The sequence below is a fragment of the Gambusia affinis genome, linkage group LG20 (assembly GCF_019740435.1).
Source record: "Gambusia affinis linkage group LG20, SWU_Gaff_1.0, whole genome shotgun sequence".
NCBI lineage: Eukaryota > Metazoa > Chordata > Actinopteri > Cyprinodontiformes > Poeciliidae > Gambusia > Gambusia affinis.
The window spans coordinates 6,225,784-6,243,998 of record NC_057887.1 but is presented as its reverse complement, the minus strand read 5'-3'; the positions used below and the strand labels follow the sequence as shown (position 1 = coordinate 6,243,998).

General features: G+C 43.1%; 3 protein-coding genes across 8 annotated transcripts in view; 2 read left to right on the top strand and 1 right to left on the bottom strand.

The window, feature by feature from the left end:
• htra1b (HtrA serine peptidase 1b) overlaps nt 1–4,004 on the top strand; it is a 47,816-nt gene extending 43,812 nt beyond the window's left edge. The window contains exons 9-10 of the mRNA XM_044103485.1: nt 1,484–1,579; nt 2,355–4,004. Of these exons, the coding sequence (XP_043959420.1) occupies nt 1,484–1,579; nt 2,355–2,523 (265 nt within the window). The 3' untranslated portion in view covers nt 2,524–4,004. The remainder of the gene's footprint in view (nt 1–1,483; nt 1,580–2,354) is intronic.
• A 249-nt stretch (nt 4,005–4,253) lies between these two features.
• On the bottom strand, nt 4,254–12,294 carry lg20h10orf88 (linkage group 20 C10orf88 homolog). 2 transcript variants are annotated; one of them, XM_044103486.1, is made up of 10 exons: nt 12,163–12,289; nt 11,535–11,618; nt 11,266–11,428; nt 10,980–11,177; nt 10,635–10,704; nt 10,350–10,541; nt 10,114–10,242; nt 9,056–9,167; nt 8,181–8,385; nt 4,254–5,223 (listed from the first exon to the last, which is right to left on the bottom strand). In XM_044103486.1, the coding sequence occupies exons 2-10, from the start codon at nt 11,587–11,589 to the stop codon at nt 5,013–5,015; spliced, it is 1,335 nt and encodes a 444-aa protein (XP_043959421.1). In that variant the 5' UTR covers nt 11,590–11,618; nt 12,163–12,289; the 3' UTR covers nt 4,254–5,012. The 2 variants fall into 2 exon arrangements, with proteins under 2 accessions (XP_043959421.1, XP_043959422.1); XM_044103487.1 differs by lacking the exon at nt 11,535–11,618 and having other exon boundaries at nt 12,163–12,294.
• A 33-nt stretch (nt 12,295–12,327) lies between these two features.
• asb3 (ankyrin repeat and SOCS box containing 3) lies at nt 12,328–17,878 on the top strand. 5 transcript variants are annotated; one of them, XM_044103482.1, is made up of 10 exons: nt 12,328–12,413; nt 13,222–13,430; nt 13,697–13,867; nt 13,964–14,076; nt 14,161–14,293; nt 14,841–15,018; nt 15,228–15,446; nt 16,793–17,095; nt 17,180–17,313; nt 17,397–17,877. In XM_044103482.1, the coding sequence occupies exons 2-10, from the start codon at nt 13,229–13,231 to the stop codon at nt 17,627–17,629; spliced, it is 1,686 nt and encodes a 561-aa protein (XP_043959417.1). In that variant the 5' UTR covers nt 12,328–12,413; nt 13,222–13,228; the 3' UTR covers nt 17,630–17,877. The 5 variants fall into 5 exon arrangements, with proteins under 5 accessions (XP_043959417.1, XP_043959415.1, XP_043959418.1 ...); XM_044103480.1 differs by lacking the exon at nt 12,328–12,413 and adding an exon at nt 12,433–12,674 and having other exon boundaries at nt 17,397–17,878; XM_044103483.1 differs by lacking the exon at nt 12,328–12,413 and adding an exon at nt 12,434–12,808.
• Nucleotides 17,879–18,215: the final 337 nt, after the last annotated feature.

The window sequence follows — 18,215 nt, the reverse complement described above, 5'->3', positions numbered from 1 at the left end:
GGAGGAATAGGAATAGGAGGAGGTGGAGGAATAGGAGGAGGAGGAGGTGGAGCAGGAGGAGGAGGAGGAATAGGAGGAGGTGGAGGAAGAGGAGGAATAAGAGGAGGAGAAGCAGGAGGAGGAGGAGGAGGAAGAGGAGGAATAGGAGGAGGAGGAGCAGGAGGAGGAGGAGGAGGAATAGGAGGAGGAGGAATAGGAGGAGGAGGAGGTGGAGCAGGAGGAGGAGGAGGAATAGGAGGAGGAGGAATAGGAATAGGAGGAGGTGGAGGAATAGGAGGAGGAGGAGGTGGAGCAGGAGGAGTAGGAGGATTAGGAGGAGGTGGAGGAAGAGGAGGAATAAGAGGAGGAGAAGCAGGAGGAGGAGGAGGAGGAAGAGGAGGAGGAGGAGGAATAGGAGGAGGAGGAATAGGAGGAGGAGGAGGTGGAGCAGGAGGAGGAGGAATAGGAGGAGGAGGAATAGGAGGAGGAGGAGGTGGAGCAGGAGGAGGAGGAGGAATAGGAGGAGGAGGAATAGGAATAGGAGGAGGTGGAGGAATAGGAGGAGGAGGAGGTGGAGCAGGAGGAGGAGGAGGAATAGGAGGAGGTGGAGGAATAGGAGGAGGAGGAGGTGGAGCAGGAGGAGGAGGAGGAATAGGAGGAGGTGGAGGAAGAGGAGGAATAGGAGGAGGAGAAGCAGGAGGAGGAGGAGGAATAGGAGGAGGAGGAATAGGAGGAGGAGGAGGTGGAGCAGGAGGAGGAGGAGGAATAGGAGGAGGTGGAGGAAGAGGAGGAATAGGAGGAGGAGGAGCAGGAGGTGGAGCAGGAGGAGGAGGAGGAATAGGAGGAGGAGGAATAGGAATAGGAGGAGGTGGAGGAATAGGAGGAGGAGGAGGTGGAGCAGGAGGAGGAGGAGGAATAGGAGGAGGTGGAGGAAGAGGAGGAATAGGAGGAGGAGAAGCAGGAGGAGGAGGAGGAGGAAGAGAAGGAATAGGAGGAGGAATAGGAGGAAGAGGAGGAAGAGGAGGAATAGGAGGAGGTGGAGGAAGAGGAGGTGGAGGAGGAGGAATTGAAGCTTCACTGGCTGTTTCACATAATTGGCACGGCCTTGAAAAGGATTTATATCACATTCTTCCCCTTTTATCATATTTGAGCCAAAACCTTCAGTGCACTTCATTCACAACACAAAGCAGAGTGCTGGAAACCCTTCTTTAACAAACGGGGACTGGAAAAGTCAGCTTCATCACAGATTCACTTCTACAACAAAAGTAGCAACACAGTTGTGGCATGTCGAAGACATTCAAATTCACAGTTACTGACGAAGGAGATGCCACAATAATACAATATTTTTTTTATTAAATGTTTTGCAGAGTTTTAAACCTCTTAGTGCTACTTAATGTTTTAGAATCAGACATCGCCCAACTGAGTATCATGAAATCCCCTTGGTGGACGTGTTTTGAAGGTTTTCACCACTTTTTTTTTTTTTTTTTTTTTTTTTTGCACTCAGGCTGGCAAAGGAGCTGAAGGAGAGGCATTCGGACTTCCCCGACGTCACTTCAGGGGCGTACGTCATCGAAGTCATCAGCCGAACTCCAGCTGAGGCGTGAGTGCTCCATTCTCTCTGGAGAAACCTTAAAGATGTTTTTGTCGGGTTCTAAGACCACTTCCTTTACAAGTCGCGCGGATCTTCCCTCAGCTGCTGCCAGACGTGATCAAAAAGTGGGTGGGAAAAATGTTTGGTGTTCAGAGAAAGATGAAACCGAGCTGCAGTCTTCCAGCTAAGACGACAGCCAAGGATCTTTGATTTCTGGTCATTCAGTGTTTATTCTGTGGTCCTGCTGAAACCTTCGTCATTTCATACTTGAGTTTTTCTTGTTAATAATCCTGTTGAGTTGAAATGTCAAGTAAAAGTTGTTTTGTTTTTTTTCGAGATGGCAGTGAAAGCCGTAAATGTACATATTTCTCATGCAGAGACAGGATTCTCTCTGACTAAGACATGAGTAAAGCCTTTTAGGACAATTTTAGAAATTCCACTTCGTCTGAGCACATCTAGTAAAACAGTGAGGTTAAGAGCATCAAAAGCAACATTTAGTACTGAAGGTTTATTTTGATCTATATTCTGCTGAAGTCTTTTCGTAGTTCAGTTTCTGTGCTGTGATTGGATTTAAAACGTCATCAGACCTGGGGCCTCTGACTGCTGACTCAAATCTAAATCCGTTTCCCTGGATTGTCGTACGGAGTAAATGAGAGTTGAATCGAATGCTTCTCTTTTCGCTTCCTCTACCTTTGTGCATAGCGCGCATATTTGGTTTGAACCAATCAGGTTGAGGCGAAGAAGATCGCCAGTTTCATTCCAACATGCGATTTCTCTGAGGCAGGGCTGGCCTGAAGGAGACGGACGTCATCATCAGCATCAACGGGGATCCCGTTGCCTCGGCCACCGACGTCAGCAACGCCATAAAGCGGGACGACAAGCTGCGGACGGTGGTGAGGCGGGGAAACGAGGACGTCATCCTAACCGTCATCCCCGAGGAGATTGACCCTTGACCTCTCAGCTGACAGAGCAGCCAATCAGCGTGAGAGCCGAAGCAGTCAACCAATCGCGAGCTGGCTCTCGGAGCTTCTCGACCAGTCATGAACACTTTGAATGAAACGAGGATCCATTGGAGACTGTGTGTGTGTGTGTGTGTGTGTGTGTGAGGCTGCGGCTGTAGAACTTCCCTTTTTCTCTAAATCCCTTCTCCCACTCTGAGAGGCTCATTACTCCTCAGACTGAAGCTTCACAACGTCATGTTAGCCCTTTTACTAATCTCCATTTACCTTCCGTCATCTCTCATCTTCTATAGCCTAACACCTGTTGTACAGAGGTTACTTCAGGTCACCGTAGTTCACCATGTATATTCATGTTCACGAGGGAATATTTTGTTAAAGTGTTTTCTCTTTGTGTTTGATGACAATGTTGTCAAAACGGAGAATAAAATTATTTTTGAAAAAAAATAAAATAAAATGTTCTCGCAGCATTCTGATTTCAGCAATTTGCTGGTAAAGGTGTGTAAAAATGCGGCGTGTAGATTTAGCAGACAGCTGGTTTTCACAATCGCTGAACATTTAGAAAGAGAGATGTTACAAAACGCAGGCAAAATATTTCCATTCTTATTTTGTGACGTCTAATTTGGAAATGTGTCCTCAAAGGCCTTGTAGATTACTGATTTTTTTATTTATTATTTGGCTAAATGATTTTTCCATTTTGGGCTGCACAGTGGCGCAGTTGGTAGAGCTGTTGCCTTGCAGCAAGAAGGTCCTGGGTTCGATTCCCGGCCCGGGGATCTTTCTGCATGGAGTTTGCATGTTCTCCCTGTGCATGGTGGGTTTTCTCGTCACAGTCCAAAAACATGACTGTCAGGTTAATTGGTCTCTATAAAATCCTCCCTAGGTGTGAGTGTGTGTGTGTGTGTGAATGGTTGTTTGTCTGTGTTGCCCTGTGACAGACTGGCGACCTGTCCCGGGTGCACAGAAAATGGATGGAGCTCTAGTGATGTCATTTCCCCTGTCCTCTTCCTTTCACTGCTCTGTATCTTATCAATCTCTCAATAGCAGCTCTTGTTGCTCCACAAAGTCCCGAAACTCTAGAAATGGCTTTTTTCCAGATTGATAGAAAATGTCATCTGTTCTTGAATTTCTTTAGATTGATGATGGTTAAGTTCAAGTGTTTTCTGATGTAAATCTCACTCGGCCCGAGTGTTGGCAGTGAAACTGAACTCAGTTTTCCATAAATGTAATTACGATTAAACAAGGGAGGCAGTTACTTCTTAATTAAACAATGTTGGTTTTGGATTACTTTTTATTCCTTGAATGAATATGCAATTAACTACATTTTGCATCAACTGATCTTTGCCTGATATTGAAATGTCATGATGCAGAACACAGACAAGTGACGACGAAAAAGCAAAAACTGTATACATGCCTGTATTTCTGACTGCAAACCATTTAAAACCATTAAAAATGGGTTTGTTTTTGCTAGTTTCTAATGCTGAAGAAACAATTTCCTAAAACAGATTAAATAAATTCTTGAACTAAAGAGAAAAATCCCTGCAACACCAGATATTATGAGAGTATCTTTGCTCCTCAACCACTGGTCGTTTTACCCAAACCGCTCTAATTATGAACAAGTAGGCTACTGTTATTTTGACTCATTCATTTCTTTCCTTTCCTACCACCATCTCAACTTTACCTCCGTTGTGTTGAAAGTTTTCTGCACAACACTCGACGCTGCTCCGTTGGTATTAAAGACATTTTATTTGTGGCTCACATCAGTACAGTTTAACTCCACAATTAATGAATGTGCAGTATTTAAAACATTTAAAATGGGATCACTAAAATAAGTTACATCATCGGCTTCCCCTCCTGTGAGGTCGGGAGAACGCGCCAGCTCAAACAGGTCAGACAGATGAGTTTTCAATTCAGATTTCTGGACGTTTAGTCCTCTCGGCTGTTCGTCTCACTTATGGATGAATCGGTTCCTTGACGTTTCAAAGTGAAAAGAGATGCTTTAAGTGGACAGACACCCCCTCTGCTGGTGTTACGCCTCAGTCAGCTGTGCTGGAAAACTTGCATTACATCACAATCTATTGCAGATTTCTCCGCGGCCTGCTACGACATCCGAGTTCGTTCTTTATTACAGTTTATTTTGGATTGATTTTAGTCATAAACGCTGAGGTGTGATGAGTGTTATTGCATTGTTTTCAGACACTTTGTGGCCCTACTTTGCCCTCAGGAAACTCAACCATAACATAGTGTCTCATTGACTTCCCTTTAAACCGGCAGCATGACAGTAAAGCAGAAACTCCATATTCGACTGGAGGAGCAAACACTTTACCATTTAGTGTCTAGTTTTGACAGTTCAGGTGAAATTTGTTACAGTTTTATGTGTTAATGGTGCTTTTGTTCTCTCCGTCACCATCCCTGTTAACTCTTGACACCAATGTCAGGTTTAATACAAGCGCTATAAGGCCTCCGGTTACATAGCTGGTCTGAGCTCAGTCGGCAGCTGGAGTTGGGTGGCTGTGATCCGAAGGCCCAATCGGAGCAGCTCGTCCCGGCGGCCCGCTCACAGCGCCGTGGTTCAGGGCCGCCATCAGCAGGGCCTTTTCAAGCTTCTGCTCCAGAGCGTCCAGCCGGCGGTCCATGTGCTCCTTCAGCCTCCGCTCCATGTCCTCCAGGCGGCGCTCCATGACCGGGTCCAACTCACTGCAGAGGGACGGCAAAGAGGACACAGCTCACTCGGGTTTGTTCTGTTTTTAATGTCTTGGATCAGAGAGCAGGACGCTTGTCGCCAACTGCGGACTGGGAGAAATAAAAGTTCGGTGGGGGCGGTCAAATGCGCACTCCACTAATGAATTGAACCGATCCAACCTACATTACACCTACAAGTTGAAATATACATAAATATTCAACAAAATATCTTAATAAGTGGCGTTAACATTTCCTGATAGCATCTTTAACTCAACGAGGTTTGTTAGTGGTTATGATTGAGTGCAAGATCATCAGATCCAACTATTTTACAGAGGTACAAGTTACCACTTTAATGAGGCCTGGAGGAGGATTCAAACTCTTCCCATATGCTGAAAGGAAATTCCCTGGGATGCTTGGGAACCGCTACGGATCAAACCGGCCATGAACTGGAAACTGCTTGAGCGCCGGTGTCACTGTCCACAGTGAAGCTTAACACCCAAGATGAAAACCTTCAACTTCACCCAACATCAAAAGCTCCATGGTTGAAATTTGGATGCACCTGGGTGTTCCAAGAGAACAGCCCATCCAAAACACCAGCCGATTTTAGTGGATGAAACTAGCAAACATTAAGGTGTGGCAATACTCCTTCAAAAGGCCCGAATCGAAACGCAATTAAAAATGTGAAGTTTTCCTGGTATTGGCCAGGAAATCCTCAAGTTTGAACCAGCTCCATCACTCCTGCCTAGAAAAGCAGGCAAAGATCCAACCAGAATTATACCTGGAGCTTTCTGATGGTAACAAGGTGCAACTTGCTGAGAGCCATTCCAGGAAGCATCAGTGGAGATGTGCTGCCTACGTTTAAGTCACTGTGGATAATTTGGAGACTTCATAAAACTCAGAAAATAAATTTAACTTGTGCTTTTAAAGACCACTGTAATTGTTTAATTACTCCACCCTGGTAACGGACCATTTCAAATAAATTTAAAAAGCCCTAAATCAACAAGCCATTTATTCCCATTATGTGTGGATGAGAAGCGGCTCTTGGTATGCAATAAAACTTAATGACGGGGCCGAGTTTTCGGCACACACATCCCTCAGTGTCTGTGTCCAAATGAAAAACAAGACTCTCCTCAAAACACAGGCGCAGATACTGCAAAAACAGCAGCTTTACGTCTAACAGCAGTTTATAGAAACGGCACTATTGCTATCGACGTATAAAACGCCTGCAGTAAATGAATACTAATCTAAACATCTGAACCCAAGCGCTTAAATTATTGAACAGTATTAGTTTATTAGCCTGACGAGGGAAGACGTACCGTTGAGCTGCGTTTCTCCTCAACATGGAGTCAGACCCAGCTGACCTTCTCTCCCAGCCCACTCCGCTTGGACAAAGAGCCTCATTTATTCAGCTGCGGTTTTTGATGCCGAGTCAGACAGAACCATTCTTATGTTTCAAATCAAACCAGTGTGAGCCGGAAGACTGGTGCGCTAACTGCTCTGAGTCAGTTTAATGCTGTTTTGCAAGATATTTACGATTCACACGTGCAACAAAGCTCATAAATCTACTCCGTTGTGTGTTGGTTTCCCGCAAACCAGCCACTTCTGACCAAACCCGAATTCTTCTGACTCTGTCATGTAGTTTCCTGGTGAAATACATACTCAGTTTCAGTCTGAATATGTATTTCAGTCTGCTACCAGGTAGAGAGAACCAAAGTAAAACCAAACTGTTGGCTTGTGAAAGAAACTGGCTTCCGTTTCGTCTTGGAGCACGAGTGGCTGCGAAACCCGAGTGCTTTGTGTTCCTGCGGCACTTCCTGTTTGATCTGAAAGTACGAAGGGGTCAGAAAACGCGTTGCGTCATCTCCCACAGAATCTGCTAAATGGTGACAAATTTTCCCCGTTTCATCACAGAAAAGTAGGTTTGGGTAAAACAGAGAGAAAATGTCAAACTTTCCCAAACAGACTCACATGGCACTTAAATACGGATAAAAAAAAATAAAAAAAATTAATCATTCAGTAGATTTAATTGCAAACACACGTCAAGGTAGAAGGACATTAGCTATGACCTTGAGAAGCAGCGATTCCTCGGAGGGGTTGTGAGGTCATTTGAAAACTTGGAAATCCATAATTTTTGGTCCAACAGCTCACCACAGATTAAAGGGAATTGGTTAGTTACATTTGGGAACAACCTAAGAATAATTTTGGCTCAATCTAGCCTTAAAGTGGAACATACTGGCAAAATACAGACAAGGTGCAGAACGTACAGCCAAATGTCTTCTGGAGAAAAGTTGGATGTTCGAACGAGACAAAGATTGAGCTGTTTGGTCAAGGTGACAAAAGATATGTTTGGAGGAGTCGAGATGAGGCCTTATAAGTACACTGTAGCGACAGGGGTGTGCTCCGGTGGCATAGAGGGTAGCGCACCACGTTTGGAGGCCTTCAGTCCTTGACGCGGCCATCGCGGGTTCGATTCCCGGACCCGACGACATTTGCCGCATGTCTTTCCCCCTCTCCTTCCCCCTTTCCTGTCAGCCTACTGTGGTATAAGGGACACTAGAGCCCACAAAAAGACCCCTGGAGGGGGGGGGAGAAAAAAATACACTGTAGCGACCATGAAGCATGGTAGTGGTAACATCATGCTGTAGAGCTTGGCTGCCAGTGGTACTTATACGTTGCCCAAAGTGGATAAAATAATAAACTAGGAGGATGTTCTCCAGATGAAAAGAAACAAAACTAGAGCTTTTATCTTTGAAAATAAGGACCGATCTAGAAATCAACACACAGCTTCAGTTATTGCAGCTAGAAAAACTTGTGGCCAAGCCCCAAATCTGGGTGTAGCAAAGGACTCAGACCTGAACAGTCAGAGACACATAAACACAATTACAAAGTCAGCCTTCTATCAACTGAAGATGATAGAAGATGATCTTGATGGAGACCTGCAGACGGGAGGGATCTCTCTAAACTCCACCTACCAGGTCCCATTCCTCATCTTCTTCTCCCTCTCAAGCGCTGCCGCGGTATTATCCAGGCGAAGCTTTGTGACCTGTCCACAGACACTCTGGAGCATGGGCAGAAGCTCGGGGCTCAGCGCCTGACCGTGGCTCCGCCCTTTCAGGAAGTGTGACATAATTTCCTCCACCTGGGTGTGGTTCACTGGCTCCCCGTTGTCGCTGCTCGCTGCAGATCAAAGACAGATTTTATCCACAACGGTGATGAAAATAAAAGGCCTGGGCGATGAAACCCTTTGGCCACAAGGTGTCACTAGAGGACAGAAACAAGACAAGTTACAGAAACCATGACTTAAATTCAAAATAACTGCTTTAACAGTAAAAAAAACCAACACAAAACACACAACATTGTCCAGTTTTTTTGCATCATGATTGTCTATCATCATGAGTTTATTCATACCCTTTGTCCTGACTCTCCAGACAATAGCCCAGGTTCTTGGTAATCATTTTTCTATGATTTTTATTCATTTCATTATGTTTCCAGTGGAGATGAGGTAGCAACTGAAAAGAAGAAGGTTCAAGACGGAGTGTAGCTGAATATGCAGAAGGTTGCAGTGACAGAGGCAGATGGCGAGGATAGGACCTCATACTTTGTGTGTCCTTAGTAATTCATCCATCCATTCATCCATCCATCCATCCATCCATTTTCTAACACCCTTGTCCCTAAAGGAGTCGGGAGTGGTACTGGTGCCCATCTCCAGCTAATGTTCCAGGCAAGAGGCGGGGTCACCCTGGACAGGTCGCCAGTCTGTCACAGGTACATAGTAATACATTCTGCAATTGTGTTCCAATCATTTACTGATAATTTGGAATAAGCCAGGAAGATAAGTGATACTTACCGGTATTGTTGGAGCTGATGTCAGAGATTGATAGATCTGGGGAAGTCGAGCCCTCTGACATCCCTCCGTTGTGAGACGGAGTCAGGTCTGCAGACCTGATGGGCTCTGGAGGCTTGAAACAGATTAAAAAACAGATTTAAAAGTTATTATTCAAAGAATTGAAACATTTCCTAAAAATCGAGCTGAAAACAGAGCTCAGGTAGTTTCTCCTGACACAACAACACAATTTATTACATTTTATCCCAAAAAACAAAAGAAAAACTTAAAATTCAGCTTAGGTCATTTTAAATAACTAAAAACAAACTGAGGCAAGAGCAAAAAACATTATCAACTGGACTGGACTTGACTTTGCTAACCTCATTAAGGTTGCATTCACAAAAAACCTGTTTACTCCACTTTAACTGAACTCAGAGCAGGAAGTCCGGCTCGGTTGAGGAGGTGTGGCAGCATAATCGGACCAAAACTGAGAGCTCAGGTCCACCTAATATCCTCGGACTCAGGTCAGTTAAAAAGAATTCTACTGCGGCTTGAATGCGCACGTGAATGCCAAGTGGGCTGGAAACCGCTTCAAAAGCAAGAAGCGGACTATAGCGCAGGGCATTCTGGGTAAATACAACCAAAACAAATGCACATATCCAGCGCTAGTGGGGGAAACGGCTTGTGGTTTTGTATGAAAGACAAAACAGAAATCCTACAAAAATAGACGCCACTCTATTTTCGAATACATTTTGTGAAGAAGTTGCATGTCTCCTGAGGTTCCTGTGTAATTTCCTTCAGTAGTTATTGCTGCAGCGCCACCACGGGTGAGGAGGTGAACAGGTTTTTCAATTAGTCTGGATTGTTTGACACAGTTCAGTGTGAAAGCAAACCGCACCAGGTGAAAATGTAACAAGTGCTGCAACTTTCATCCCCAATCGAACTGAGTCTACTGGACTATCCAGTGTAATATAAACGTGACTGTTTTAATATCAGTAACACAGTGGCTGCTGTTCTGATTTGGCCCAAGTTACAGCCACAGTATCCCCTCAGAGTCTCTGTGGGTCAGATAATTGTGATACCGTGGCATCAGCAGGATGAAGCGGACTTCTGGCAGTTGCTGCAGACATTCTAACTCCTCCAGCCAACGCAGAGAAACCTCCACCACCCATCAGGAGAGGCAGGAAGCCACCCAGAGAGCCAGTCTGATTCTAAAAAACCCCCCAGAAAAACAAAACAGAATGCTCAATTTGAAATAGAAACTGCATCATTGGCTGCAAAGCTGTCATGTAGGTATTTTAAAATGTTTTCTTCCCACCTTCTGCTGGAACTGCACCATGTCCAGGAGGTTCTGCGCGCCAGGAGACAAGCTAGTTCCCATCTCTTCCACCAGATTCTGCACCTGCTGCAGGTCTATCCCAGGGCCGCGGGTCGGGGCGGGCTGGAGCTCCTGCAGGCGCAGCACGACGCGACGAATCAGAATGCTGCTTCTGCCCGCCAAAGAGAGCAACTGAGAAGAAACAGAACCGAATCGTACCAAATCACGCTGAGTGTAAATATAAATGTATGAGGCTTTTTGGGTATTTTTTGGTTTATGTCTCACCTTCACTTCACAGGCTGAGGATGGATAGTCAAGCACGAGCTGTTTTCTGTAGAAAGGACCTCTTTCTGGACTGTGAGAAACAAACAAAAGCACCTGATCTCACACTTGACAAATTTACTCCTTCGGTGTACATTTTAAAACTTGTCAAATTCGCACACAGATTTTACAGTGTGGCTATATGAAAGAATTACAAGCACAAACTTTCACAAACAAAAGATGCAACAATACGGAAAAGAAAAAGAATGCGTGGACAGAAAAGTACAATCGGAAATCCTCCTACAAAGATCTGCATAGTTTAAAAAGCTGCTCACTCTGCCTGCCGTTAGTCCACAGTAAGTTTCGTACCTAACTGACTGAATGCTCTCGTCCTTCAAACCCCGCACCGTCCCACAGTACTCCTCCAGTTGGTTGTAAACCTCCATGGTTCGAGCCTCGCTGACCACCATCAGGCTGCTGATGGCAACGGAGGAGGCTGTGCGGCAGCTGACAGTCAGGACACAAGGAGAGCCTTCCTCCACCTGCTCCAACAGCACCGGAGCAACTCTGCAGAGCACACAGCACTGATTACTCACTAATCAATGCTCAGTAAATTATAGAAGTTAAAAGTTAAGACAAGGAATAAAATTCTCACTCATCAGTTTTTTTGTCGGAATGACTGAGATCTTCTTCATCATCTGCTCTGTTGCTCAGGTGAACAGGAAGCAAGATGTCAGCCAGCTGATGGCCCTCAGTCTGACAGACCCAAGCACTTTTCACACCGATGTCCACCATGGTGCTGCAGCTGGAGTTGTTACCTTCAAAGCAATACGTCAAAACAGACAAATCAGAGTGGTAGGTTAGTGCTTCTGTGTTTTTAAAAGCCTAAATCTGATTTCTATTAATGGAGACATTAATTATTACCAAGACAACCAAGGCTGGGGGTGTTCTGAAAGGGTTCTTCCAAGGTGCCGACCATGCAACACCCAAAGTCCAAATCTTCATGCACTAGGTGCATAAATGTATTTCAGGTTGTGTATTTTTAGGAGATCAAATATTTAGAACTATGGAGGAACTTTATTCCAGTCAGGCTCCACTGAGGACAGTGTTGGGATTATTGAAGGTTTTTCTAACATTTATAAATGTTAACTTTAAGCTCTCAGACGTTTCAATAAAATCAACCATGGCTTGTAATCAGATCAAATATAGTATTCTTTATAGGTATGCCTGTAATTGGCCGATTGAAAAATCAGCCCATTATCTGAATATCAGACAGAAAAAAAGGCAATAAAGCCGTTGCTTCTGGAAACGCCAGCGGAGTTCCTAATAAATGTGTTTTAATCAAGAAAAAATGTCAAAATGTCAAAAAAAAAAAAAAAAAGAAAAAAAAGAGAAGTAAATAAAATATTTTCTAGTCATAGAAGACGGCTTCTAAGTAATTGTAATTTTACACCGGTCTATTGATTTTAACCAGCTCTAAATCAGATTTATGTTCTAGAAAAAGTAAACATCTTACATGTAGCTGCTAACATCAACATCAACAAGATTTTACCGTAAAAACGGCCGCTGGTCACCGCTCCTCTGTTCCTCTTACTGCTTCATTCTCCTCGCGTCTTCACACACATTTAACAAATGTGACTGGACTGCCAGCTCAAACTGAATAGACGATGAAATAAAACAAAAATAAAAAAATAATCAGACCTGCTGCTTCGAGCGCTTTGGTGACGTAGCGCCGTGCGACGGACAGCTTACTGAAGCGTGACGCCATCAAACGTCGACTGGCTCCTAGACGTATTTGTTTTGGTGAGAAAAAGAAATCAGGTTTAAATTTGATAAAACTCGTATTCTGTCGGTTGTTAATTGTTTTTACGGGGAGTGGGTTTATTTTTCTGGAGACGCGTTTGCTGTCAGAATAACAGCGACGGTCGTATTTTGCAGTGTTTTATGATAGTTAGAGATGTTTTAATACCAGTCATTTAGTTTTTTAACAGTATAACAAGTCGCAATGCGAGATTACAGCGGAGTCTTCCCTCCCTTTATCGTCATGGTTACAGAGGCAAAGCTGTAAGAAGCTCTGTAACAACAACTTGTGTTTAGCCGCCTTTAACTTTTTACTCTTAAATCAATTCCATTGGAACATTGGACAAGGCGTATATAGATGTGAAGGGCCATTAACACTACTTATCGCCATTTCTAGGGTAAATCGTGTTAATGGATAATGGCATGATAATACCGTGGTAATGTAATCTGCAGGGATCAGGAAGCTGACCAGAGTTAATTGAAGTAATCCAATTACAGGAAAATCATGAATGAAAACCATTTAGAGCTTGTAAAAAACTGGAGGACGGATGTTCATATTCCAATGGGACCACAAACATACAAACAGAGCTAAAACTGAAAGGTTCTCATTGATTTGATTTGAATTTTTAAAAATCTAAATATATTATTTCACCGAGAAGATGTAAATGTACCTAATTTAAAGCAACAAAATAAGACACGAGTTATAGTATGTTCAACACATTAGTGTAGTAAAGGTAATTAAAATGATATTGTCTTTTTTTCTTTTCTTGTATCTGTTATATTCTCTTCCTAACACCTGCTGGTCTCAAAGCCAGGGGATGGACTTCACAGAATGCTATGAAGACACGGTGTCCAGTGTTGCTGCTGCAGCCCGCTCTGGCTGCAGGAGGCGGCTGAGGAGGCTGATCCACAGAGGATCCAGCGTGGACAGTCGGGATAACCGCGGCTGGAACCCCCTGCATGAGGCAGCAGCAGCCGGCAGTAAAGACTGTGTGGAGGAAATATTGTCTGCAGTAAGTGGTAAGAAAAGTTACCAAAATCCAAAAATGTCTAAAACAGTTTAGGTTATCTTTTTTTTTTCCAAAGAAGAAGAAGCTCAAAAAACTTTGATAAGCTCAAGTCAATATTATGTTGTTCTTTTAAATATCCAGATATTTAAACCTAAACCTAAAAAAAAAAACCACATTAAAGCTCAGAGTATTGTGAAGACTCTGGCAAATGGCAAAGAAGTTGTTCCTGATATTGTCAGGATGTCCTTTTAATATTCACTTCTAAACTTCATGCAGAAAGCTCCTCTGGATCTCCTCGTGATTATGTGAACACGCTGACTCACGAGGGGGAATCAGCATGTTACCTGGCAGCGCAGCGAGGACACCTGGCGGTGGTCCGACTCCTCCTCAAGGCGCACGCTGACCTCAACCAGCTGACTAATGACCTGTCCTGTCCTTTATATGCAGGTAAGGCAGTTAAACACACACCTTAGCCTGAATATGTCCGTGAGCCTTATGAGCATTCAAACATCTCTCCTATGTGGATCACCGGTTTGCCACCAGCCGTGGACAACGGGCACACGGAGGTTGTGAAGCTGCTGGTCAGGAAAGGAGCACAGGTCAACAGGGTACACACGGCGTCCTGGTGGACCTGTCTACATCAAGCTGTTTACAAGGCAATTCATCAGATTCACGGAGAACTGATTTCTTGTCATACCTTCTCCAGGGATTTTTGATGAAGAATTTTCCTCCCTCCTCAGGGTCACAGCGACATCGTTCGTATTCTTGTTGACGTTTGCAACCTCGAGGCCCACGATGACCACAAGATTTCGCCGCTGTTCGTGGCAGCACAGTACGGACAGAAGGAGTGCCTGGAGCTCCTTATTAATGCTGGTGAGCATTAGTGCGTGCAGTTTGTTTATATTTGACTGAGGACGTGTTCAAGCTGACGATGTTTTCTGCTCACTGACTAGCACTGACCTCACTGAGCTGACTGAAATAATCTCAAGGCAACAGCTGAACAAAGAACATTTATTTCCTACAATATTTTTTTTGTTGTTGTTGAAAGTTGTTTTTAATGAACGTGCATAAATGAATGTCTGTTAATGTAGAGACAGTGCGGCATTTGATAATCTCCTCTAGGATAGTCATGTTTCTCCAACTTTAAGTAGAGTCTCAGATGCCCACAAACCTTTTATCCAACTTGCTCTATGCTTAAAGATAACAATCATGCTGTTGAGTGATTCAGTATCACTGAACACTACACAGAGCGCAAATGCGTGAGCTCATGAAGAAGACAGCAGATATCCATGTTGAAAGTATAGTAGAAGAAGGGAAGCTGTTGTTTGAGGAAAGCCAAAGAACAGAATGTTAAAGTTCATTAAAGTAAAACATGGCAGCGATATGGAACAAAACAAGATATATTCAACTTCCTCTTCAGGTGCCACTGTGAACACGCAGGCAGCTGATCTGGCGACGCCGCTGCTGATTGCCTCCCAGGAAGGCCACCAGACTTGCGTGGATCTCTTGCTGGATCACGGCGCCGATCCGAACATGGCCTGCAGCAAAGACTGGCCTCAGTTTCCTATTCATGCTGCTGCTGAGTTTGGCCATATAAGGTACCTTTAGCAATTTGCCTTCATGAGGAGTCGATAATCAGAGCCCTTCTAGGCTTTTAAGAATGAATACTTTGCTCTTGAATCATGTGGAATTTGTACCTTGATTCCTGTTTATTGTTTTATTGCTGTGTTTAAACCTAAATCATCAGATTCTGGCTGCATTTCTATCTCCTTCTTGATATTAACCTTTGCAAAATCTGTAAACCCAGCATTCTGCAAAGGCTGATAGAGGTCACTGACAGGACGTGTGACCGGGGCGAACGCATGGTCAGTCCGCTGTATGTGGCCATCCACAGCGACCAGACCAGCAGCATCCAGCTGCTGTTAAAGGAAGGCTACAGCCCAGACGCTCAGGACTATGCAGACATTCTGGGTTTCCCTTCTCCGCTCTCGCTGGCATTACATCATACATCCACTAAAGCGTGCAGGTGAGTTGGCTGGCTTTTATCTCTAAAAGCACATTTATCTGATCATTTACACACCGTATTTGCATTTTTCTTCTTTTCCTTGAAGGCCACAAAATTTGATTAAAAAAAAATGAACAGTAGCTAATTATATTATATTATTATTTGATTTTAAGTCTTTATGTTGTTAAGCAAGTGTTTTACTTATATTTTCTTTCAATTCATTGTGAATTTTTTTTTTTTTTATAGCTTTGGCGTTCTCTGTTTATTTTACTTCATTTTATTCTTAATGTCACCGAAAGTTATTAAATGTACCTTTTCTCTCTAGTGACTGCTGAGAAAAAAACGTAAAGGAAAGAAAAGACAGCAAAACAAGGTGTATTACATAATTTAAACGTTTGCAGATCGTTAACCCCCCATTTAACTGCTAAAAAGGCTGAGCAGTGACAATAAAACTTATCTAATCTAATCTAATTAGCATGGACAACTCAGACTCTACAGGCCGGAGTTGGCGTGTTTGGGGTTAAAGTTCAGAACCATCACAAAGAGACTTAACAAGCATAGGATGTTTAAAAAGAAAAATACGATTTAAGGTCCAACTGTCTTATTGAAAGCCTCCTTCAAAATAGTAGAGAAAAAATATGTAATGTATTTGAGCAATACTTGGTTAGGTGAGCATAGATGTATCAAAAACAATCATATAGAAAAAGTAAAAACATAAAACATGACAATGATTCCGAAAACAACAGGAGATGTTCAACAGAATGGCTGAAAAAAGAAAAGAATCAAGGTGTTGCAAGAGTCCATTCAAAGTTCAGACTGATCATTATCTCCGTAACGATGCCAAACACTGAGCTAGTCAGAGCTTTTAGACCAGGAAATGAACTTTATTTTACTTCAGTTCATTCTGTTTTTTTTAGCATTGAAGTTTTGTAAAAGAATAATAGTCCTGTGTTGTGCAGAATGTGTTCTCGTATTTGCACCTTTACAGTTTTGTTTTTTTTTGTTTTGCCTACTATAAACAAAAACGTTATGTCCTGAAACATAAAAGCTTTCGAAAAGAAATCAGTTCTATGTTCTCCTTCATGACGTTAGTCCTTGATTTTTCAGTAAAGCAGAAGAACAAATCCAGATAACAAAATTAATGTGTCCCTCAGCCAACGTTTTTGTTACGTTTCTTCTCATAACTTAACTATATAAACTCAACAGAACATCAGTGGAACGTGACTTAGTTTATTAGACATTTTTTCCAAGAACATAGTGAGATCAATGCGCTGATACCGCATTTGGTATTCTTCCACGTACAGCACAAAATAGTGCCATTGCATAATGTATTGTTTTATCACATACATAACAGTTTTGTTTTTCAGTGAGTCCATAAAGCTGCTGCTCAATGCAGGAGCGACTTTGAATGCAGAGGAATGGACTTACGCCCTAGCCACTGACAGAACGGACCTGCTGGAGCTGATTCTGGACCACAGGTGGATCCCTCGGCCAGAGGCGTTTTCAAAGGGCTTTTTGGTACCGCATCATCATGGGAAGATAATACTAAAGCTAAAGGAGCTGAGGGAGCTGGTCTGTGTAGCACTGAGCCAAGTGGACTTTGCTTCCTGTTGGCTTTCCATACTTCTGAACAAAGGACTTGAACCATCTCTGCTACTGCACCCCCACATGTAAACGCTCTCTTACTGTTTTACACTTCCCTTTGTGGAAAGCTTGATTTAAAAGAGGTGCTCCATGTCTTTTGTTCTGTGCAGGCTGGAGAAGGCAGACAGCGATGTGCTCAATTATCTGCTTGAGTTTGTAAACTGGTTGACTCTTTCTCCTTCTCTGAAGATTATTCTGGACCAGAGGCGAGCAGAGAAGACCTGGGAGCCACACACTTATTTTGGTGCAAAATTTGTACTTGAGTTGGTATTTTACTTTAGTAGCACTTCATTAATAGTCGCTGGATCCTTTCTCTCCACATTTTAGATTCAGTTCCCCGTCTTTTCCACCTCTGCCGACTGAAGGTTCGCCAAGTGCTGGGGCCGGATCAGCTGATGAGGACCAATGTAGTTCAGCGGCTAGCCGTTCCCACTCCACTTCACAATTTTCTGAAATTTATGGACATCCAAGAACTGTCCAGCACGCGACCCCCACCATCACCTGTTATAAATCGCATCGAAAGATACCGCAGCACACACGAACACAGACATGTTGTGTAAATCTGTTTTTGTCATTTTGTTACTCATGCTGGTTAAAAGTGTCAAGATCTATCTTTCACATGGAGATACCACTCTTAATGGGACCCACAGAGATTGCTGTCCGTGCCCTCACATCCAAGACGTATTTACACCGTTCCGTCTCATGGAAGCATTCCAAATTACTCCCCATGCTGTTAGTGGTTTACTAAAATTCAGGGTTTTTGGCTGTTAAAAGTGCTGAAGAAAATAAAAATGATATTTTCAGTAAAACTTTTGCCTATGGAATTGTGAGATTTTTTGTATATATTTCTGATTTTTCAAAAGAAATATAGAGAATGAATGTAGAAAAAATATCAGAAGTATAAAGAAAATATTAAATGAATGAATAAATTCTGAAAACTGTTGCATTTAGTGAAACCTTTAAGATAAATAACTTGGTTGACTTGGTTGGTATTTAGCTTCTAGGGTAGATTTAATATCGTAATAAGATTAGCATGTCAGTTAGTATTTTATTTTGTAGTTGAAATAATACATTATGATTATGTTAGTTCTTGTTTAGCAGCTACAGTAGTTCTGTCACAAGTCGTGGTTTATGTGTACTTGTTTA

Bases quoted from the DNA above. Each gene is read 5' to 3' on its own strand.
- lg20h10orf88 (XM_044103486.1), bottom strand. From the start codon at position 11,589: ATGGTCGGCACCTTGGAAGAACCCTTTCAGAACACCCCCAGCCTTGGT. The intron at 11,178-11,265 runs GTGAGAATTTTA...TGTGCTCTGCAG, and splicing joins TCCGACAAAAAAACTGATGA to AGTTGCTCCGGTGCTGTTGG. The intron at 10,542-10,634 runs GTGAGACATAAA...GTTTCTTCTCAG, and splicing joins CCTCAGCCTGTGAAGTGAAG to TTGCTCTCTTTGGCGGGCAG.
- asb3 (XM_044103480.1), top strand. From the start codon at position 12,616: ATGCGAGATTACAGCGGAGTCTTCCCTCCCTTTATCGTCATGGTTACA. The intron at 13,431-13,696 runs GTAAGAAAAGTT...AACTTCATGCAG, and splicing joins AATATTGTCTGCAGTAAGTG to AAAGCTCCTCTGGATCTCCT. The intron at 13,868-13,963 runs GTAAGGCAGTTA...GTTTGCCACCAG, and splicing joins GTCCTGTCCTTTATATGCAG to CCGTGGACAACGGGCACACG.